The sequence below is a fragment of the Mastigoproctus giganteus genome, chromosome 2 (genome assembly GCF_048544385.1).
Source record: "Mastigoproctus giganteus isolate SK-2022 chromosome 2, ASM4854438v1, whole genome shotgun sequence".
Lineage (NCBI taxonomy): Eukaryota > Metazoa > Arthropoda > Arachnida > Uropygi > Thelyphonidae > Mastigoproctus > Mastigoproctus giganteus.
The window spans coordinates 228,601,548-228,626,426 of NC_143576.1; the positions used below are offsets into that span (position 1 = coordinate 228,601,548).

Below are 24,879 nucleotides of genomic sequence, written 5' to 3' on the forward strand. Positions count from 1 at the left end.
ACGGTATCTGTATTCGCGGTCGCTGATTTAATATAAAATGAAACCTAAAAAAATGTGAATTTTAAACGCCGTGAACATTTTCCGCCATAAAAAAACATGGGCGTGGCTAAAATTATCTTTCCCTGTCAAAACAGCGCTCAGTGCGGGGGGGGGGGGGACAAAATTGTGAGCGTGGATGTTTCTCGCTAATCCTTGTTCAGTATGTGTTATGCGCTTGTCATGGAAGTTTTCGTCATTTGCTTTTAATTTATATGGTTATAAATTGAATAAAATTTATCTTTTTGTAAATTGATATGCTTACAAAAGTGATAAATCTACTGTCTTGCAGTGTAAAACAGACTTTTTCGAGTGTGCTAATGGAAGAAAGTGACTTTATTGTGAACAAGTTCTTTCTAACCCGTACAAAAATATGGCTATGAATAACAAGGGAAATGTGAAAAGATCAAAGAAGGTGATGACATTAGCGAATAAAATTGAGTTATTAGACAAAATTTCTAATGGTGAAAGTGTCCCCTCAGTGGCAAAACATTATAAAGTCAAGGAGTCAACGGTACGATCAATCAAGAAATTGGAAGAAAAAATCCGCCGTAGTGTCCGCAAAAACGCACTAATTGCTTCAAAAATTTGCTCTGTAACTCGTGATGTTAAATTAGAAAAAATGGAAAAAGTTTTAAATCTGTGGATAGAAGACCAAACTCAAAATAAAATTCCATTAAGTTCACTCATCATTCATGAAAAGGCAAAACTCCTTTATCAACACTTTAGCGAAACTGGTGATAGCACTGGCGGGATAAGTTTTTTAGCTTTAGCAAAGGCGCTGGATTGAAAGATTTGTTTGAAATTTCTAATAAATATTACATTTAATATTAAATTGTTTCTTATTTTCATTTCAATGCCATATGCTTGCATTTCACTATGTACTGTCTATGTACATAGTCATATTATGAAGGTACATATAATACATACATAGACAAAATTTTAGACTAGTTTTTCTTATATATTTCATACTTTGGAATGGAACACCTTTATTACTATGGGAGCCATAACTCAGTATTCATGTTTTCGGTATTCGCGGCATTTCTCAGGAACATAACCCCCGTGAATAGCGGGGGTTTACTGTATTCAGTAACTAATTATTTCTGAAGTTTATATATGTGCAAAATGTTTGTTTACAAGGAAACAAAATTTTTTTTGTGATAATCATGAAAAGTTAGTGCATGAATAAATAAACAAAAGTTTGGTTTTATCAATTATCTGAAACTCATTGCTTATTAAGACTAATGAAAGAAAAAAGACAATTTTCATTAAGAAAACATGGAGCTCTAAAAGCTGCATACTCTAGCAGGAATAAAATGAAAATGTGGCAAAAATCTGAAATCACGAATGAAAAATAATAAGAAAAGGGCAGTATTAGACCAAGGTGCCTCCATAGCCAGGTGCAGCAGTGCATAGCACATGCTTTCTGATTAGACCGGGGTTTAAGCCTGTGACCACCAAATACGGAGGATGCGGAAGGTTAGGGAATAACCACCGCATATCCCCAGCCCGTCAGGAAGGGCATTCAGCCGTAAAAATTTCATGCCAAAACAGTAAAAAAAATGCTGACCTCATATATAATGGGAAAAAGGCAAGGACAAAAAAAAAAGTATTAGACCAAATCATAACTTGCTCCTGTGGCTCAACCCACCCCTTCTGTTCAATATCTTGTTGTTTACTGGCTTAATGCAAAGATGGTTTTATATTCAAATTCATACTCACTATCTACTTTATACTATTACTGCATGAAGGCGTTACACACTTTGCCCTCTTCAGAAATGTTGAGTTAGTTCATAACGATGGTCCCACTGTCTAGATTTGGCTGTGAAGAGCATTCCAAAGTTTCACCAGAAAGAGATCTGAACTTGGCTTCTTTTTTCTTGCCTGGTTAAATATCTTTTCACACTCAGCTGCTAAATGGAATTGTTAAAATGTGAGACAATTTGGGATAATTTGTTTTATTTTGACTTCCTTGTGCACTTCTCAGTTTCCCAATCAAGGACCACTGTACATCAGTTCTTTCTTTTTTCCTAATGGCATTCTTACACTGAAACTCACAATTCTGTAAAACATCTACTGCTTCACCTATTTCTTTATCTTTAATGACACCAAGAAGAAGTGGAAATTCACCCCAAAAAATTTCCAATATGAAAATGATGCACTGCCAATTGATGAAATCTGTGCTACTTCAGCATTTATAAGGACATTTTTCAGAACTTGGGCACCATGTAGTCACATGCAGCAACAAACGCAACAAATTACTTACTCACTGAACAAAAGAAGAGAATATTTTCCTCTTATTTTATAACCTCCATAACCTTGGCAACAGAACTAAGTCAGAATCATCCTCCTGACTTAGTCTGCTATGGTAATGAACTTCATAAATAAAAGTGGAAGATTTAAAAACTGTTGGAATAAGCACATAATAATATTCTTCAACGACCTAGGAGTAATTGACTTCAGTATTCAGATGTGAGGTATGTTGGATTGAAGAGCCATGTTTAGATTTTTGAACATCGGTATAACGAGTAAATTACTTTATTCAAGCCAGAAGAGAAGAACACAGACATATTCCACATGACTGATGAAACATGCCTAGAGGTAGCTTGCTTTCACCAGAAGTTTGCAACTCAGAAGTTCTCTTTTTTGAGGAGGTCATTAATTTGTCATTTTTCAAAACTAATTTTGGATCACAAACTGGATTTGGACACAAGTCAGTGGCACTCACTAGTAATCATTTGTTGTTCCTTTCAATTTGATAGTGAAAAGTGCTTGTATGGCTTTTCTCACCGCTTCTTTAATTAGACTTGTCAGTGGCTGACACTGTTCTACCAGTCTGATTAAATATTTATCCAAAAAAAGCCAATGCATACACGCATGCTTAAAAAAATTTTTTTTCTTCTTTTTCTTTTTTTTTTTAAATATTTTTGTGGCATGTATTAGGTGAAACTATAAATTTATCTTTCCTTTTAGCATTTATTTCTAATGTCCACCAAATGCTCAATCTCATCTCTTTTATATATATATACACACACCCTTGCCACTCCAGTTTTTAGGCCTACTAAAACAGTGACATTATCATTTACGTATAAGAAATTTTTTTAGAGGAATCTCGCATGCTTTTCAGAAGAATGCCTAATATTGTACTCCAGGGTAACCTTCCAATGCTGATACTGAGAGCAAGCTGCTTTTGATCTGCCATCCCCCTTCCACTCATTATGAAAGGTCACAACAATGGGATATAGCTTGGAATCACTTCGATTACTGCCATCTTAAGTACTGAAAATGGTACATTTTTCTCTGAGATCTCCCTTTTTTTCCCTTATCCGTGCAACTTCACTAACCTGTCTGATATTTTGTTCTTAATAAACCTTTTTCCTATTTCATTATTGAGAAATATATTTCTGAAAAACAAACCTGCATGATTAAGCACAACTCAGAGGAAGGTTATCACCATTATGCAATGTTATAATTGTCTACTTGGAATAAGTTGCATCCATGGGTGGTCAAGGCCGACAGCTTGGGAAGATTCAATGGTCAGCTGGATACGTACCTATGTGAGGAAAGAATCAAATAGCTTATTTTATTTTCATTTATTATTTATTTTATATTACAAGAAGTGCTACTCAGTGGCACTACTGGCTGCTGTCTATGCTTAACGCAGTTACTATGTGCTCTCAAATTTTATGTTAAAAAAAAAGTGGTATTAAGAAGAGTTATTTGATTTCTTGGTATCACCTTGTTAACAAAGTTACAATGTTGAGTGTTTTTTCGCTATATAAGGTAGTATTTAACTACTTATAGAAGTGTTTATTTCGATAGTTGGAACATTTTTTGTTCTAGCTGTTGGCCGATTGTTTGCCTATGGTATAGTGTAAATACTTAACATTTTATCTGGCTATAATTTAATTTTATTCATTAAGCCTGTATGAATCAACATGAAAATATGTTTAAGAAAATTCAAAAATCATTAATTGGAAATATTGGGCTAGACATTGAGAGAGGAAGAGGGATAATGGTGTCACCTCACTGACGATATATAAAAAATTAATTAAATAGTGCAAAACTAATTGAATATAATGTATAAATATGCAAATGCAACTAGGCATAATATTTTAAGAGTTTAAGATTCTATATCTATATAATATCTGTGTGATACACCATAGACAACTCCTAAAATAAAACTATGGTAGTAGTGTGAAAGGCATCATTTTATTTGTATCTCATATTGTGTTCATCCTTCACGAGTTGTCCATGTATTGCACTACCTCGAATAAGTAATGCTTCACTAATAGAAGACTATTGTTACTTATTCTTGGTGGACACCACCACCCAGACAGCACCGTTTCAAAGCTAGTTGGCTTTTCATCGGTGGGCGGGCAGGTATGAGATACAGATGAAATGATGCCTTTCACACTACTACCATAGTTTTTCTTTAGGCATTCTCTATGGTGTATCTACACCGATATTATATAGATATTCCATATATATAGTGTAATCCTATGATGAGCGAGCTAGAGAAGTCTGAAAGATCTGGCAGCTACAAAATCATCGTAGCAAACAGAATGCTGATGGTAATGTCGGATCTGGCAGGGGAAGTCTCAGGGCTTTCCAAGTTGTCAACTTGCAAAATTTCTGTTGTGGGTCATAGAACTTATGAACAATGCTGAAATGTTGAAAGCTGGAGAGTATCAAAAGAGAAATGCACAGGAATGGCACTGATGTGCTTGGAGTAGCAGAGACAAGGTGGAGTGAAGTAGGCGAATTTGTAAGTGGAGACTAAACAGTTGTGCACTCCGGTAGTAGTGGCGGACAGGAAGAGTGGCAATAATGATGATTCATGAGAGAACTAGTAGCTGTGGAATCGTCGGGACGTAGACTTATCATGGTCAGATTTGTGGTGAATTCAGTCGACACGGTAATTATACAAATTTATATGTCAACCTAAAATAGTAGTGCTGACAAATTAGTTGAGGAGACATGAAGAGTTGGAGGAATTAATATGGAAAACCAGATCAAGAGACGTGATAATTATGGGGGATTGGAATGTGGTGGTTGGAGAAAGAAGGGAAGAAAAGACTGGGAAATTTGGTCTAGGTGTGAGAAACACAAGAGGTCAATGCTTAGTGGAGTTTTGTATAGAAGAGAGTCTAATGGTAGAAAATATGTGGTTTAAGGCACCACTCAATAGAAGATATACACGGAAGAATCTGGGCATCTCACGAAGGTACCAAATTGATTACAAATCAATTTGGTACCTAAAATTGAAGCACCTGAATAGAATAAAATAAAAGGAAATCATTCATGTGATGGAACATGGAGAAATTTGGAGAGGAGAGTGTAAAAAATGTGTTTCAAGATCTGACGAATGTTATCGCTACTGAAGAGACTACGAATGATCTAGAGAAAAACTGGTCTTTAATTAAGGAGATGACTTTTAAAGCTGCATTGGAGGCTCTGGGGAAGAGTGAAAAAATTAGGAGGAAGCCTTGGATCGTAGATATTTTACTGCAGAAAATGGATGAGAGAAGGAGATTGAAAGGCCAAAAAAAAAAAAAAAAGGAAAAAAAAAGATGATTATAGGAACTATTGTAGATTTAAGAATGAAATTGATAGGGAATACAGGAAGGCAAAAGAACAGTGGTGGGCAGAGAACTGTCAAGAAATTGAAATGCTTGAACAAGGTTGGACGGACTTGGCGCATAGAAAATTCAGAGTTAATGAGAAAGAGTAGCAGAATTCAAAAAAGAGTAATGCGGGATGAAAAGGGAATGACAGTACTCAATTTCGAAGAACAAAAGGAAAGATGGAGGAGATATGTTCAAGAACTTTATGAAGATTCAAGCATGTACACATGGAGAAATATGTCAATAGAAGAACAAGAAAACATGGAGGAGGATTGAATGAGCATTGGCCGGAAGAATTCTGCACATCAATCATAATCCCTATACCTAAGAAGATGACACCAACAGAACTATAAGTCTTATTTACCCATGCATCCAAGATTCTGCTGAAAGTTATCAAAGCCTGTATGAAGAGTCATATTGAACAATTTCTGGATGACTCACAGTGTGGTTTTCAAAGAGGCAGATCGATGAGAGATGCTATTGGAATGTTGAGCGTTGGGAGAGAAAATATCTAACATAGGAAGAAACCTCTGTGTGTTTTGTGGATTACGAGAAGGCATTTGACAGAGTAATCTGGAGAGAACTGTTCCCATTGCTTGAGAAAATTGGATGCAAGGCGGCGGCTATTGAACTGATCTACAACTTATATAGAAGACAAAATGTGGTGATAAAAGTGAGGGGAGAACTGACAGAAAAAGTCTAAAGTTAAAAAGAGAGTAAGACAGGGATGCTTACTTTCACCTGGATTATTCAATGCTTTGGTACCAAACATGTTTGAATATAGTTGGCTAGTGGTGTTATCAGTTTGTTATTTTGGTTTTTAGGAGCATTAGCAACTAAGGCCATATTGCTCCGGGGATATGCGGTGGTCATCCCCTGACCTTTCCGCATCCTCCGTATTTGGTGGTGACGGGCTCGAACCCCGGTTTAATCAAGAAGCATGTGCTACGCACTGCTGCTCCTTCCCACCTGGCTACGGAGGCGCCTCAGTGTTATCAGTAATTGCCTAAGTGGCTGTCAGGATTTTAGTTATGGTCCTCAAAAAAAGTCTATCAAACCCTAGTCGCTGCGTTTTTCAACTTTCCTGACCTGTGAACCATTAATGCAGATATCAAATTTCAGTATTCCAAAGTAGCTGACTTCTCAGGGTTGATGGTTAATCCTATTTGAGGAGATAATTTTGTAAGTTGTGGATTTGGAAGTTAATTGGTAGGTAACATCCATGGGTTGGGATTATGAATGTTAAAAAAACAACTTGATTTCATCCTGCATAAAGTACTGAATTGGGCTGATTTTGAAAGTATGAGAGTGGCAGCAAACAGGGAGAAAGACAGGACACCACCTTGGGTAACCCCATGAGAGCATGTCCAAATCTGGATCAGATTATGATTTTGAATAAGAGGGTTAACAAATTTCTGAGAAATGTTATTAAATTGCTCTTGATGTTGAAATAACATTGGAGGATTAAAATTGTGTCAGTTTGATAAAAGTGTCAAGTGTTGCTTTGATATCTAAAAATCAAATATCTAGTTGAAATGAAGCATATCCAATAAATTTTGTTTGGATAGATTTTTCTAGGGATGACTAAAGGCAAGTAGGAAGACTTTTGAGAAAAGCAGTGAGTAATGAGGTGTGGTAGCATCATTTTTTCCAAATAATTTAAGTAACCCATATTCAATGCTGTTACGTTCGTAATCCTTAAGCTGCTTTGGAAATATGCTTGACAAGAAAAAACCCAAATACTTGGAATTGTGCCTGTTCTCAGGATGTCACTGAAGATATGCAGTAAGCCATCAACAATATATATGTTACAAATTTTACACGAATATAGGGAATTTATCTGAGCCACCAGTGGATTTCATAGATTAATGAATTTTAAATATTTTCTTTAGTAAGAGCAAAGTGCTTTGGAGATCTAAGGCTGTTAACTGGATCTTCAAAGGTTTTATTATGAAAGAGCTTTAATGACCATTTGGTCTGCTGATTGGTATCAGGGAGGTCCTCACATTGATCAAGGGTCATAGGTACCCACAGATTTGGAATCTTAAAAACACTACGTTTCTAGGCTGTATTCTTTTTGCTATTTGTAGTTTATGCCTGATTAAAATATCATGCTCACTTCACTTTGATCAGAAGAAATTTTGCTCTGAACCTTTTATATTTTGGTTTGATTCCATTGCCATTTCCTGAAAGATTTTTTTTTTTTTTCTATAAATGAAAATATAATAATATCAAGCAACAAAGAAGACATGTCTAAAAAACATCATAAAAAAGCAATACTGAAATATTAAATACTACTAAAAAAAAGTATATTTTTGAAATTCAATGTGAAACTGCATTTTATGATATGCTAGTTTTAAATGGGGGGGGGATATATAACACTTAAGACTGCCTACATGGCTACACAGAGTTGGATACCTTTGCTTTGAAGTACTGATACACGAGGGAGTGAGCCAAATGGAGGCGGCAACAAATCACCATTTGACACCAATAGAACAAGAATGACGAATCATTTCCCAGGCATGTGAATAACTGAAAATCAGTGCAAGTTCAACGAAGCCTCATCTTTCACAAGATAGCTGCTATGTCTTTCGAGAAACGTGGAATCAGTTATGTCCTTTGCTGGCCTTAAAGGTGACGACTTTTAGAAGAAAGTGAATGTTCAGACCATAAGATTCAAAAAATATTCATTTTACACTTACTAACATTTTGTTTAGCAAGCACTTGTAAATTTGTGTTTCAAATTTATGCAATATGATATCTTTTTCACCAAAATCTTGGGCAAATATGGGTTCGATGCATCTTATCATCTGGAAGGTGTGGTACATGTTTTCCACAACTTGAAATTGAAAAATTACATCCAATGTACAGTAAACAAAGCAATGTGTTACCTTTTCTAGATTTTAGGGTAAATGGAAAATCTTGCACGCGTGTCTTTTTCAGATTTTAAACCATATTTCTTTGGCATAATATTACTGAGAGACAATGTTTATTAGCTTCGCATCAAATAAGTGTGATGAAGCAGTTACACATTACATGGAAAGATGGCATTATCTCATGTTCTTATTTTGCAATGTAGACTGGCATTAGCAGGGCATGTGATGCAAGAAAGCAAGCTTATATAGCATCAGCCAAAAAAAAAAAAAAAAAAACCCCACCCCCATTTCACCCATCCATTCACTCCAAATGGTTGTTTAGTTCTGCCTGGAACTTATTTAAGTTGCTGACCTCCACTACAACATATGGAAGTTTGTTCCAACTATCAACCACCTTTCTGAAGGATTACTGAAATATGACTAGAGTGAGCTAACATGATGAAAGCAAAAGGTTGGAATGTGGTTTCTGAGAGAGAGAGAGAGAGAGAGAGAGAGAGAGAGAGAGAGAGAGAGAGAGAGAGAGAGAGAGAGAGAGAGAGAGAATCAAGGATCTTATTTTCAGGAACATTACAAAACAAACAAACAAACAACAAAACCAGTAACGTTCCACATACTTCTTATTGTTATTCAACTTAAACTCTGCCTTCTGCATGCCATGGAGACCACATTGGTTAATCTGCAACATGGCTAAGCTGTCCCTCGATAACTGAGAGACAAGGGTCCACTGTATAAGTGTCTCAATTTTAATCTTCATAATATCCATTTCTATCTATGATCTGTTAAGCCTCACTTAATTTTGCAGACACCAGCACTCGATATTTGTTGTTGTCAGTTAAAAGCGGTGGCATAACAGTTGAAATGCTACATTAAATATACTAATTTTTCCTACTATGTTGTATTTATTTTAACAAGTGATAACTTGTTAAAATAAGTAAAGCAGAGTTTGTTAATTTTACATAACTAAGCAAGAGAGAATAAAAGTAGTGCATTTAAAAATTACCAATAACTTAGCATTCAGAGGATTGCAGCAGTGCTGGACTATTCCAGGTATGGGCATTTACTTAAAAATACTTATGAAGACTTTAAACTGAAATTTTTGGTACCTACATGCATATTTTATATTTTTATCCAGCTATTAATTCTATGTAATAAAATAACAAAAATTACATAAAACTACAAAGTTAAGCAAGTTCCATTTCAAAATTAACAATGAAACAACTTTTAGGTGTATTAAATATCCTTTTTTGCTCTTTAATTCAAAAGATGGATGGTCCACTAATAAGTAAACTGTATGCAGATTTCAAGCTTTGAAATTTATTTACATGACTTTTATCCTAATTGCTATATTACTTATTAGATAGTATGAATCAGAGCTGTAATATTCAATACGTTCTACGTTGATATTAATATTTGTAAAATAATAAGAGGAGTTTACCTCAATAGAGTACATAGAACACTTCCGCATGATACTCTCCAGAAATTAAAACGAAAAAATTGAAAACTTACATTAGAGTAAAAAATAAATAATTAAAAACCAATTTAACACAATTCAAACCAATTTAACGCAATTAAAAATTAAAAAGAATCTAACAAAAATATTCAAAACGATTTTCCTTCCTGAAGCTGACAACGCTTTTCAACCGTATGTCGTGATCACAGGAATGAAAATTCATTCCTGTGATCACGACATACGGTCGAAATTTAAAGTTTGAGCAACTTTTAATATACTAAGAACTAAGAGGAATGGATTTCTTATATTATAAAATTTATTTGGTCACATTTCTTTTAGCTAACACCAAACTATTTATTTGTTACAGACATTTGTTTTTAATTTTTTTTAGCTTAAACTAATAGAAACACTGGAGGAAAACTTCACTGAATCATCATACAAATATTTTTTTTAGTGATAATAATGAACTTTTAATTAAGGAAAAATTTTAGCTCTAAGATTTATTAATTTACAGTTAATATTTTAAAATGCTTACCAATCAGTGGGTCTCCAGGTAACTTCATACAAGTATATGTGGTAGCCTGTTTATTGTATGGAAGTCTTAAACAAGTAATGGTGTGCAAAAGTTCAAAACCTTCACTAGGTTCTACTTGTACTCTTACATTTTCCAAAATTTGGTCATTCAGTGTGTTTGTACAATCAAACTGCAAATTAAAAATTATGCAAATTTATTACTTCGTACAGGTTATGAAATTTAATCAAAATAATTATAAAATTAAATATAATACTATATTCTCCATTATTCTTACTTTATTTCTATAAATTTGTGTCATGCTTTTAGGTCTGAAGATGCGAGAATTGTTTACATGCAAAAAAACAATGCTAAATAGAACTCAGGTTAAGGAGTATTGAATACTGATGGTAAAATTCTAAACTAGTGATACTGGCTGGCTGTGTCTCTGGGGTAGCGCATATGACCATCGATATACTATTTCATATTCCAGAAGTATGAAATCATATAAGACCACAAAAAGTGCTGTTGTTGTTGTTTTGGTTTTTAGGAGCATTAGCAACTAAAGCCATATTGCTCCAGGCATATGCGGTGGTCATTCCCTCACCTTTCCACATCCTCCGTATTTGGTGGTCACGGGCTCGAACCCCGGTCTAATCAAGAAGTGTGTGCTACGCACTGTTGTTCCTGCCCACCTGGCTATGGAGGGGCCCACAAAAAGTGCATGGTCTGCTGACTTTGAACTGGTGTACTTAGGCACAAAAAAGAAATTTATCAGTCGGTAGTTATTTTAAAACTATGCTAAGGAGTAACACAAATGACAATTATAACTTAGTAGCTTAACTATAGCTACAGAATTCTGTTCTTATTACTAAGGTAGTAAGAACAGAATTCTGCATTCTACAGTTTCCAAAGACAATTGATGATGATTGATTCAAGTTAATAAAAGCATATACCAGTACTGAGAATTGAACTTGAAGAATGATTAAAGGTGAGGGTGACAGATATTATGCAGAGTTTGGATTTTATTGTGCAGTGGACTGGTGGAAAGCCAGTGCTGTGTCCACTACTCTCCTTTCACTGTATTGTGATTTACTTTTTCTAGACTCACTCTTCTGTATGGATACCAATATTCAGGTTCAGGGCTTGGCAAACATGGTTGCCAAGTCCTGAACCTGAAATGTGGCTTGGCAACTAGCATTTTATAAGACAGTCTAGTGCAGTGTTTCCCAAACTTTTTTAGTCACGGAACACTTTTCATCTCACAGTATATTTACGGAACACTTACAAAACACAAGTTTAGCAAGAGCCAAAGAACTGTTTACTAATATTTTATTTCATATGATGTACTGTGCATCAGGAGCATTTTTATTTCCAACGTGTATAAAGCCGAAATAACTGTCACCATACTTTCATTTTAGTCTTGTATTAAAAAACAAGATAAAAAACTTGTATAAAAAAAATTGTTCCTGTTTTTTTACTTTGGATTTTTGGGGAACAAAAGGCTGTGATTGTTCATCCTCACTTTGAAGTGTGACAATATTGTGTTCGTTTTCATCGAGCACAGTTGCACTACTAGAAGTAGTTGCTCCTCATTTTAAAATTCCTTTTTTCAACCACAAATCCATGGTCATTTATTTTAATAATAATATTTTGAAATACTGATAATTATCAAAAAAATATTTATACAAGGAAGTGAGTTTAGTTATGCTTGATAGTTTTCCTCACTACTACAGAACTAACTTGTAATTGCAAAGACAGGCCGCACCACACCACCAGCACTGTGTAAACATGCAAGAACGTGTCAGCGGAAGGCTACTTTGTTTCATCCACTCGAATGATACATGATATCGGTTCACTTCCTCCTCTCCCTCAACCCATGTACTCCAGGGGCTAAATCGCATATGAATGGCATATTATGTATATACATGTATAGTATCTTATGTAAGGTGGCTCCCAAATGCTAGTTCAACTCCGCCGTGCTGTGATGTTACAGAAACTCTGCAGAAAGGACAGAAATGTGTGTAATGCTATGTTTGTGCCGTGTATGTATTCGTTATGTTGTTTAGTTGTTTCTGGCCGCTTTTCTATCAGGAAGCAACAAGCACCAGAGAGGTGCGTCATGATACACATCTATGTATGTAAGGAGGTGGGCCACAACTGACTGCAAACCACAGAAACCGAGTGTCACATACTAAATGTCCAAGCTATTCAAAATATGAGCAAATAAAATAAAACAGTAAATAAAAATTATAAAAATAAAACAGTAAATAAAAATTATAAAAATAAAACAAATTAAAAGTTAAATAAATTAAAAATTTAGAGTTAAAATAAATTTTGAAAGAGAAAAAAAAAATAATAATAAAAAATAAAAAATGATCAGAAAAATTAAAGATAAAAATAAATAAAAATCCTGTGCCAGTGCAAGGGGGTGCTGCAGATGATCCCACCTCAGGACCAGCCTGAGGCCAGCAGCAGGAGATAGAAGTGAGGAAGACAGTGATTTTTTTCAGTGTCGTACAATTATGATTGTCCAAGCCGAAGGTGGCGGTGAAGATGGTACTTGAGCTAAAAATGGTGGTGGTATCACGAGTTGGTGATGATGGAGGTGATGGTCTGGACTGGAGGTAGAGTTGGAATAGGAGTAGTTCCTGAAATTGGGACACTACTGATGAATTGTTCACGTCTGGCAAAGGCTTTATATGCAAAATCTTGCAGAAGATGAAATTTTTCTTTGGAGTCCAAGGGAGACGACTCATTGCCTGGAGAAAATGGTTGACACAGCAGACAGAGGCTGACGAAGATCCAAGTAGTATGGACAGGTGAAAAGAACATGCTGCCAGTCTTCTGGGTTGTCACAGTTACAAAGGGGAGAATCAGGCAGGTTAAACATAGCAAGCTTAGCACGAAAGGAACCATGGCCAGTTAGAAGAAAAGGACTGAACTATTTTAGAACAGACTTTTGTAAGGCAAAGGACACAGATGGAATAAACTCGTGACTATACCTTTGGAAGAAGACAACCACCGATCTTGCCAGAGTTGAACTAGGTGGTTCCAGCAACGAGTTTTTTCACTTTCAGGATCGCAGTGGATATTAACAGATAAGTCTAAAAAAAGTCAACTGGAATGGAATGTCTAAGGTAATAGCAAAAGCCTCGATAAGTGATTTGGAGGTCCAGAGGTAGGCAACCGTTTAAAACCTGGAGTGCAGCTGTTGAGACAGTGCAACAGGTACGACTCATCATTAAAAGCATACATCTTTGGATAGAGGAGAGTTTCTGTTGGATGGCAATCTTCTTAGTATACCAAAACCAGGCATCAGTGCCATAGGTACAAATCGGAACAAACACCACTTTGTACAAAAGACGAAGTGGTATGATGGTTAATACCCCAGGATTGGTGCGAAAAACAGACAGGCATAGATGTATACTTGGCTATTTTATCATGAAGGTGCAAGATATGTTTGTGAAAGTTTAACTTATGATCTAGAATAATACCCAAAAATTTATGAGTCAAGCACGGAGAGAGAACGACCACAATGTTTAACAGTCAGAGGCCTGAAAATGTCAAGGTTGACCATAAGATAAAGAAGCTTTATTAATAACGGACCAAGAGCACAGAATTAAATCACTACATTGCTACTTTTTCGTAGATGTCATTACCTCTACGCAAAAGCCGGCCTAAATAAAGTGTTCCACAGTCTATTTGATTAGTCTATGCCAATATATTAATAACTAAAAAAAAAAAAAAAAAAAAAAAAAAAAATCATTAAAAATTAAGATACAAAAGTGGTGCATGTTTACAAATATGTAAAATTTATTTATTTTATTTTTTTAATTATTAATTACGATTTTTCACAGAACACATTTTGGGAAACACCGGTCAAGTGGCTGAAGTTGAACTGTCAAGTTCTTTGTTTTATGATCTGTACTGTCTGTATCTTGCGGGGATTGGCACGACTTTCAACAAAGGTATAGTACAAAGGACTCTTAGTACAGATGTTAAACTACTGACAACATTATTTTACAGAACAAATCTTATTTGATGAAGGAGCATGACAAAGAATAATAGCCAACCAATCATACCTGGCATTCATTAGAATAGCACAAAAATTAAAGTTACCTGGAGAACATCCTGTAATTAGTTTATTATTTAATATTGATACAGCAAACTTTATCCTTTTTAATTGATAAGGAAGTTACATTTTCAGTACAGTGCTGTACTGAAAAACATAAATATTCGAAAACTGTTCTTTCTTGAAATATTACAGTTTATCTTATACAGTACTGTTTGCATCCATGACGTTTGCAAATCAGGTGTTCATAAACTGTGGAATTACCATATAATTTCTCTTGAGCTTTTTCAATTTGTTGCTTTGGTACTATTTAACATATAGTTTGTAATTAATTTAACATATAGGAAAAAGTTAATCACATAAAGAAGGATTGGTTGACAGTTCTGTGGAACAGACTGATCTTTCCCTGGTTTCAGAAATGCTTGCAAAATTGAATGGCAAGCTAAGTTATTCATTCCAACTTTTAGGGAAACTTTAGAGTAAAAGGTATCTTAGAGGAGTGTTTAAGTTAGGCTTTGTTAAGCTAATGATACCTAAGTTAGCTTTGTCACTAACTTAGGTAGCATTATTATTTCATCTGAGCCAACAAGGTTTTTTGTTGACCAATTGAGGGATTCTTTTAGTTCATATACTGTAAAAGGTTGGTTGCATGGAAGTGACAATGCTGTACTGAAACTGATTTTAAAGCTTTCAACCATCATTTTATCCTTTTGAAGAGTTGGGTAATATGCAGTTCAGGTAAATAGTTGAAAGATAAATTTTGTGCTATCTAACTGGACTACTAAAGAGAATGTCAAAGGCAATTTGTCAATGCGTTGCTTGAGATTTTTTCAGATTAGCTTAAGGTCCATCTTTTCTGATGGGGGGGCATATTTAGTCCAAGATTCTTCTTTTCCTTCCTTCCTATACAAAGGGTTTTAAGCTATTCCTTAAACATAATATAAATATAACAATGCCAATGCTTTATTATCTTCAAAGCATTTTTGATTTTAAGTCATTTGTAATTACAAGTGAATTAAAGTTGCAATTATAGTTACAATAAAAGGTTTAAGAGTTGTCAATTATTTCCATGACCATCTGGGAATGTACTCAGTGGCATCAATAGACTAATGTTGGATAATTTGATGACATGCAGGATATCTAAATTTCAACGTGCTTATGAAGACTTGTTTTCTGTTTTATTCGCCATTTTCCTATGTTGGCAAACCTTGTAGTATCTGGATGATCAGCAGACTGAATAGGACAGTGACTGTTCTCAGCAGATCCATTAGGAAAACTACTGTCCCCATCAACATGTAGTTTGGGACTGGCTAAATTTTTGGCACTAGATGGACCTTATTAATAATGTTGTGGATGGCAATTAGTTCTCCTTCTCTGATTAATTGCTTCTATGATATTTTTGTTTTGCAGTGCCTGAACTATTCCTCCTTTTGCTACATTCATCAGGTCCCAGTCAGATTTGGCCCTTTTGGATGTATTCAATATATCATAGGAAATAACTTTTTAACATGTATTCTGGCAAAGGTTATACATTTGAGTATGATTCTAAGTTTTCACAGATTCCATAAAAGATTTGATTATAGTCTTTTAATTTAGTGGACTTCCAGCATACTCCAAGCATTTCTGAATAAGGAAGGGAGAAAGTTTACCAATGGACTGAATCGACAAAGAGCAGACTATAAGTAGTTCTGTAAATAAATTTGATGAATTTGAGGTGTTGGTCGAAACAACAAAGGCAGATTTTGTTGGGATATCAGAGACATGGTGTTACACAGATATAAGGAATGCAGAACTGGAATTTGGAGAGTATAATGTGTAGAGCAAGGATAGCAGGATAGGAGGGGAGGAGGAGTTATGGCATTAGTTAAGAAACACAAAATTCAAGGAAGTGCAGCCAGTCGACATCTCTGAACAAAGCAGTGTAGAGTCAGTTTGGTGTAACATAAGCACTGGGAGATCAAAATTGAGTAGGAGTGTGTTATAGGCCTAATGATTCTGATGAGTATAATGAAAACTGTACAAGGAAATAGAGTGGTCTAGTAAATCAGAGTGTCTTATAATGGGGGATTTTAATTTCCTGGATATTGACTGGAATTTGTGGGTTGGTCACTCACACACTAGTAAGGCTTTTGTGAATTTATTGGAAGATTGTTTTCTACATCAGCATGTTCGGGAGGCAATTAGAGGGAGTAATACTCTTGATCTGATTATCAGTAGTGATTCTTCATGCATTAAGAACTTGCAGATAAAGGAACCACTAGGTGGCAGTAAACACGGTGTGCTGAAGTGGGATTTACTCAAAGAGGTAACAACCATCAGGGGTGAAGGGAAGGGTTTTGCTTTTGTAAAGGAGGCTACGGTAGTCTTAAACAGCATTTAAATTCTATATGGTAGGACCAACTGATGATGTTACCAACAGCAAATTCAAATTAGAAGGCATTCAAAGAATTAATCTTGGAAGCAACTAGGCTTTACATAGCAACTAAGAAATATTGTTCAAGGTTTAGGCCTAAAATGGATGTCAGATTAACTAATAAGACATGTGGCAGAGAAGAAAAATGCATGGGATACATATAAATTAATGGGTGACATGGAAGCCTATGATAATATAAGCTGGTCTGTTATCAAGTCACAAAGGAGATTAGGCAGGCAAAGGCAGATGAGATATTTTTTTTTTGGTAAAGGATGCAAAGAAAAACAACAGAGTTCTTTGCTTATGTAAACTCTAGAAGAAAAGGGATGAATCAGATTGGTCCACTGGATATTGATGGTTCAACCGTTGATGATCCTACTCAGGTGGCTAACAAACAATGAGTATTTTGCATCTACATTCACACATGGAGATATTAAGGGAGGTGAATGCCAGAGGTGAATTAAACTCTGGCAGTGAGCTAGATGATTTTGTAATAACTGAGAGGAAAGTGGAGAAATTGTTGAAGATACACATAAAAAAGGTACCCGGGATGGATGGAATTTATCCAGTTATATTAAAGGAGGCAGAAGAAGGAAGTAAGCAAACCCTTAGCCATAATTATGAGAGCTTCCTTGGACTCAGGGGAGGTACCCATGGACTGGAGATGTGCAAATGTGACCCCAATTCACAAAGGAGGATCAAAGGGCAATACAAGTAATTATAGACTTGTTAGTTTAACTTCTGTTCCAGAGAAATTAATGGAGGCACTAGTTAAAGAAGCACTGCAGGATCATCTAGACAAGAATTCAGTTATAGCTCGGACACAGCATGGCTTTGTTAAGGGGAAGTCTTGTCTGACCAATTTGATTGGATACTATGATGTGGTCACAAAGGAAATGGATGCAGGGAATAATTTTGATATCATATATTTGGATCTTAGAAAGGCTTCTGATACTGTTGCACATGGGAGACTGCTGAACAAATTGGAGGCAAATTGCTGCTATGGATAAAGGGATGGTTGAGTGGGAGAAGACAGAGTGGTAATCAATGGACACTGCTCTTCGTGGACTAATGTTATTAGTGGAGTCCCTCAGGATTCAGTGTTGAATCCATTGTTGTTTCTGTATTTTTAAATGGATATTGATGATGCTTAATCAGGCTTAATGTCCAAGTTTGCAGACGATATGAAGGTGGTTGGCAGGGTTGTTAAGGACACTAATGACAGTATGCTGCTGCAACAGGATCTAGAAAAGTTGAGCAGATGGGATGAGAGGTGGCAAATGAAGTTTAACATTGACAAATGTAAAGTATTACATATGGGAAGCAGTAACCCCAGAGAAACATATGAACTCTGTGGTACTACAGTGACAGTGGTAGAGAATGAAAAGGACCTGGGGGTAATTGTGCAGGCAGATATGAAGTTTTCTGAGTAGTGCAGACGGTTTGCAAGAGTAGCTCATGGTGTTTTGTCAATGATATACAGGAAGTTTTTTAGCAAGGATTAGGAGGTGATTATCCCCTTGTATAAGGCAATGGTCAGGACACACCTTAAGTACTGTATATAGGTCTGGAGACCTCATTTTAAGAAGTATGTAGAGCTGTTGTAACTAGTACAGAGAAGGGCAACAAGATTTGTGAATGGAATGAAGGTTTGCTCTTATGAAGAAAGGCTTAAGTTTTGCAGATTACAGTGTCTGGAGACCAGGCACCTGCGAGGTGATCTGATTGAGGTGTATATTGTTGTTATTTGGTTTTTATGAGCATTAGCAACTAAGGCCATATTGCTCCAGGGATATGCGGTGGTCATTCCCTGACATCTCCGCATCCTCCGTATTTGGGGGTCACGGGCTTGAACCCCGGTCTAATCAAGAAGTGTGTGCTATGCACTGCTGCTCCTGCCCACCTGGCTCAATCAATCAGCACCTCAATCAATCAGCAGGTGCATAAAGCTTTGAATGGTTTGAGCATGCTCAATGCTAATGGGATTCTTTCTCTTAATCACCTGAGAGGGCATAAATTCAAATTGAGGAAAGACAGTTGTAGGATAGATGTGAGGAAGTTTGCCTTTTAACCAGAGGGTAGTTGATTGTTGGAACAGACTTCCATCTTTTGTGTGGAAGTTGATAGCCTAAATAAATTTAAGGCAGAAGTGGACAAGTATTTGGAATGAATGGCGGGGTCAAATGGGAGTTTTTTTTTTTTTTTTTGGCTGATTCTGCATAAGCTTGCTTTCTTGTATTGTATGCCTCTACTAATGCTAATAATGAAAGTTGGACTTCATTTTGATGTTTGACCATTCTTATTCTTTTGAAGTGAGACGCATATTTGTTGCTACATAAAGTATCAGCTGGTGGGCTCATGCTATGGAAAGTATCCACTGTCCATGTTTGTTCTTTACTGGTCCTGATGGAGGGGGGGGGGGTGTATTTATCTTCTAGGCTTTCAATGTGCAGCCAGCTGTGCTGCTTGGTGACCAGGAAAATAAAAGGGGGTGGAGGAAAGAAAATTGATATTCCTTCCCAGACTTTTACTAAATAATTAAAAGTGAAGATACTCAATGAAATAAATCATGATTTACCAAAAAAAATCAGGAGTCTAGTCAAAATAGATTGAACCCACTCAAAAGGATGATAAACATAACTTCATACAAGTACATTGTTTCCTATCTTTAAATTATTTTGAGAGAGAGAAATCCTGCATGTCGGAGATTGCACCCAAGATAAGACATAGCAACAGTAAAGATCAACTTATACAATGTTAGAAAACAATAAGATCAATGGTGCTGCCATAAATTTTTGAAAGTCAGTGACAATAAAAAGGAAAATATTAGTTTACCAATACAAAAAATCATGTACTCATAATTCATACATAATTTAAGGCCACTGCCAATGGAAAATTCTATTAATTACAATTATTACCTTAGCACTTGTAAAATTAAATGGAATTAAAAATATTTCATTCTTTCAATTACTTCCTCAAAAGTTTACATGTACCTACCTGAAATACAATGTGCTTATTAAATGTATGTTTTATACACCTTACTACATATTCAGTTTCTAATTCAGTTAATTCTATTGGCTGAGATGATTTGAACAATGGACCAAGATTGAGTGATGACAATTCAGGAACTGAAGCCAGTTGTTCTGTAATGGAAAGCAAAAACAAAATCATGCCTAAACTTAAGAAGTTGAATCACTTTGTAATAGAAAAAAAAAAAAAAAAAATTTTACAGTGATCAGTATCAAAATTTGATTTTTTTAAACCCTCCAATGGGCATGTAGCATATTTCGTACACTAATAATTGAAAGACTCTGAAATATAAATATCCATTGAAATTATATCAATGTGAATTTTAACAGTGAAGATCAATTATTCAATCTGCATCAATTTTTTTAAATTGGAAATACGTATAGCTGCAAAAAAAAGTTCTCTTCATGTTTGTGCAAAAACAAGTAGGCAACATTTTCCACAGACTTTCAGTTTTCCTTCAATCTGCTTTGTCACTGCAAGATTTGGTTTTAAGGTGGTTGGTAAATATTTATTTTTTCAGATGAGACTGTTGTTATTAAACGTATTTGTTCTTATTATCCAATATATTGTCAGAATTAAGTATAAAATTTTAAAGTGTTACATACTGCCTGTTTCAGCTCCCCCGTCGAGATGAGGTTTTTGCAATTACTAACCTCACACAGACTGTTCATTTACCTACCAGAAAACCAGATAATCCTACCCACATACACAACATTCTTGATCTGTTACCCAAACAACCTATCAAAGTACACGGCGAAGGTCAGTGGTCCTCTAGGTGCCCAAGGTCAAAATTTAGTGATAGTCTCTTCTCCAATGGAGCCCTTCCCTCTTGGCCATCCTCAGCCTCTTGTTGTTTAGCATTACATGAACAAAAAAAAATGGGATGATCTGAGAGATTTATATTATTCTTTTCCTGGTTGGATTGCTGTTTGAAATCTTTTGATGACATTTGTTGAGATCATGTCATAACAAATTATTCTTGTAGGAATGAAATCCCTTATTCCAACACCCCATCTGACACGAACATACCACACCTTAATTTAGTCTTTTACCTAAACCTTGTTTTCCCAATAAGTATGCTAAGGCATACTTATTGGCATTGTAGAGTGGATATCATCTTTTAAGGGCACAAAAGGTGATATAGTTGCACACGTTGGCACTAATAATATTAAGAATAGGAGACCGGCAGAATTACTTAACAAGTACAGGTCACTGTTGAACAAAAGCCGAGAATTAGGGTTGAATTTGAAAGTGTCTGCAATTCTGCTCAGACACGATAGGAGGGAGTATACGATGAGAGCCTTGTCGATCAATTCGGCCCTGGAAAGATTGTGCAAGGCTCAAGGGGTAGAATTTTTTTCAGCCTGGTCTGTACTTGTTAACAGGAGAGATTGCTTCTACAGGGATGGGATACACTTAAATAGAAAGGGTGCAAGAATATTTGCTGATGCTATCGAGGCAGTGTTAGGTGGGTCGGAAAACTGCTAGCTTGGGGGGAGACAAAGACCAATAGATTGACAGTAGCCACTGGCAGAGGTGAAAGATTCTTGCACTGCTTCTATTAGAATGAGCAGAAGCCTGAAAAACAAGATGCATGGTATTTCAGAGACTGCTGGGAGCCATTGCGGTACAAGTAAACACATGGGTTGTGTTAGGGTAGCTAAGAATAGAAACAGGTGCAGGTATACTTGCGTGTACACCAATGCTAGGAGTTTAGTAAATAAATTTGATGAATTTAAGGTATTGCTCAAAACATCGAAGGCAGATATTGTTGGGATATCAGAGACGTGGTGTCACACAGATATAAGGGACAACGTCTACAGAAAGGATAGACAGGATAGGAAGGGGGGGGTTATGCTATTAGTTAAGAAACACATAAAAACCAAGGAAGTGAAGCCAGTCGACATCGCTGGACAGTGCAGTGTTGAGTCAGTTTGGTGTGACATAAGCATTGGGAGATCAAAATTGAGAGTAGGAGTGTGCTATAGGCCTAATGACTCTGATGAGTATAATAAGGAACTGTACAGGGAAATAGAGTGGGCCAGTAAATCAGAGAGTCTTATAATGGGAGATTTTAATTTCCCAGATATTGACTGGAATTTGGGGGCTGGTTACTCACACACTAGCAGGGCTTTTGTGGATTTATTGGATGATTGTTTTCTACATCAGCATGTTCGGGAGGCAACTAGAGGGAGTAATACTCTTGATTTGATTATCAGCAGTGATTCTTCATGCATTAAGAATCTGCAGATAAATGAACCACTAGGTGGCAGTGATCACAGTGTGCTGAAGTGGGATTTACTCAAAGAGGTAACTACCATTAGGGGTAAAGGGAAGGGTTATTGCTTCCGTAAAGGCGACTACGATGGACTGAGACAGTATTTAAATTCTGTACAGTGGGACCAACTGATGATGTTACCAACAGCAAATTCAAAATGGGAAGCATTCAAAGAACTTATCTTGGAAGCTACTAGGCTTTACATACCGACTAAGAAATATTGTTCAAGGTTTAGGCCAAAATGGATGTCAGATGAACTAATGAGGCATATGGCAGAGAAGAAAAATGCATGGGATACTTACAAATTAACACATGACACAGAAGCCTATGATAGATACAAGTTGATATGCAACCAAGTTACAAAGGAGGTTAGGCAGGCGAAGGCAGATTACGAGAAACCCTTGGCAAGGGATGCAAAGAAAAACAGTAAAGAGTTCTTTATTTATGTAAACTCTAGAAGGAAGTGGATGAATCAGATTGGTCCACTTCATATTGATGGGTCAACTGTTGATGATCCTGCTCAGGTAGCTAACAAACTAAATGAATATTTTGCATTGACATTCACACGAGGAGTTATTCAGCAAGGGGAATGCCAGAGGTGTATTCAACTCTAGCAGTAAGCTACAGAATCTTGAAATAACTGGGAGTAAAGTGGAGGAGAAACTGTTGAAGATAAACACAAGAAAGGCACCCGGGGTGGATGGGATCTATCCAGTTATATTAAAGGAGGCAGCAAAGGAAGTAAGCAAACCCTTAGCCATAATTATGAGAGCTTCCTTGGACTCAGGGGAGGTACCCATAGACTGGAAATGTGCAAATGTGACCCCAATTCACAAAGGAGGATCAAAGGCTGACACAAGTAATTATAGACCTGTGAGCTTAACTTCTGTTCCAGGAAAATTAATGGAGGCACTGGTTAAAGAAGCACTGCAGGATCATTTAGACAAGACTTCAGTTATAGCTCAGACACAGCATGGTTTTGTTAAGGGGAAGTCTTGCCTGACCAACTTGATTGGATACTATGATGCAGTCACAAAAGAACTGGATGCAGGGAATAACTTTGATATTATATACTTGGATCTTAGAAAGGCTTTTGATACTGTTGCACATGGAAGGGAAGACTGCTACACAAATTGGAGCAGTGTGACATTGGAGGTAAATTGCTGCTATGGATAAAGGGGTGGTTGAGGGGGAGAAGACAGAGAGTGGTAATCAATGGACACTGCTCATCGTGGACTAATGTTATTAGTGGAGTCCCTCAGGGCTCAGTGTTGGGTCCATTATTGTTTTCTGTATTTATAAATGATATTGATGATGGTATATCAAGCTTAATGTCCAAGTTTGCAGACGATACAAAGGTTAGCAGGGTTGTCAAGGACACTACTGACACTATGCTGCTGCAACAGGATCTGGAAAGGTTGAGCAGATGGGCTGAGAGGTGGCAAATGAAGTTTAACATTGACAAATGTAAAGTACTACACATGGGAAACAGCAACCCCAGAGCAACGTATCAACTCTGTGGTACTAAACTGACAGTGGTAGAGAATGAAAGGGACTTGGGAGTGGTTGTGCAGGCAGATATGAAGTTCTCTGAGCAGTGCAGACGGGCTGCAAGAGTAGCTCATGGAGTATTGTCAATGATATACAGGAATTTTTCCAGCAGGGATAAGGAGGTGATTATTCCATTGTATAAGGCAATGGTCAGGCCACACCTAGAGTACTGTATACAGGTCTGGAGGCCTCATTTCAAGAAGGATGTAGAGCTGCTGGAACGTGTACAGAGAAGGGCAACAAGATTAATGAATGGAACAAAGGGGTGCTCTTACGAAGAAAGGCTTAAGTTTTGCAAATTACAGTGTCTGGAGACTAGGCACCAGCGAGGTGATCTGATAGAGGTGTATAAAGCCTTGAATGGTTTAAGCATGCTCAATGCTGATGGGATTCTTCCTCTAGCTCAGAAAAATCACCTGAGAGGGCATAAATTCAAATTGAGGAAAGACAGATGTAGGATAGACGTGCCGAAATTTGCCTTTAGCCAGCGGGTGGTTGGTTGGTGGAACAGACTTCCATCCCTTGTGGTGGAGGTTGATAGCCTAAATAAGTTTAAGGCTCAGCTGGACAGGTATCTTGAACGAACAGAGGGGTGAAGTGGAAGTGGGTTTTTTTTTTTTTTTTGGCTGATGCTGCATAAGCTTGCTTTCTTGCATCAAATGCCTCTACTAATGCTAATGCTAATTACAGTGTCTGGAGACTAGGCACCAGCGAGGTGATCTGATAGAGGTGTATAAAGCCTTGAATGGTTTGAGCATGATGGGATTCTTCCTCTTGCTCAGAATAATCACCTGAGAGGGCATAAATTCAAATTGAGGAAAGACAGATGTAGGATAGACGTGCGGAAGTTTGCCTTTAGCCAGTGGGTGGTTGGTTGGTTGGTTGGTGGAACAGACTTCCATCCTTTCTCGTGGAAGTTGATAGCCTAAATAAATTTAAGGCGCAGGTATTTCGAACGAACAGAGGGGTGAAGTGGAAGTGGTTTTTTTTTTTTTTTTTTTTGGCTGATGCTGCATAAGCTTGCTTTCTTGC

General features: G+C 36.6%; 1 protein-coding gene across 1 annotated transcript in view; it reads right to left on the bottom strand.

Moving 5' to 3' along the window:
* The window catches only part of gammaCOP (coat protein (coatomer) gamma), a 206,837-nt gene that overhangs the window by 23,245 nt on the left and 158,713 nt on the right, over positions 1-24,879 (bottom strand). Inside the window, exons 18-19 of the mRNA XM_090389779.1 lie at positions 19,986-20,131; positions 10,525-10,693 (exon numbers count right to left, since the gene is read on the bottom strand). Of these exons, the coding sequence (XP_090245905.1) occupies positions 10,525-10,693; positions 19,986-20,131 (315 nt within the window). The remainder of the gene's footprint in view (positions 1-10,524; positions 10,694-19,985; positions 20,132-24,879) is intronic.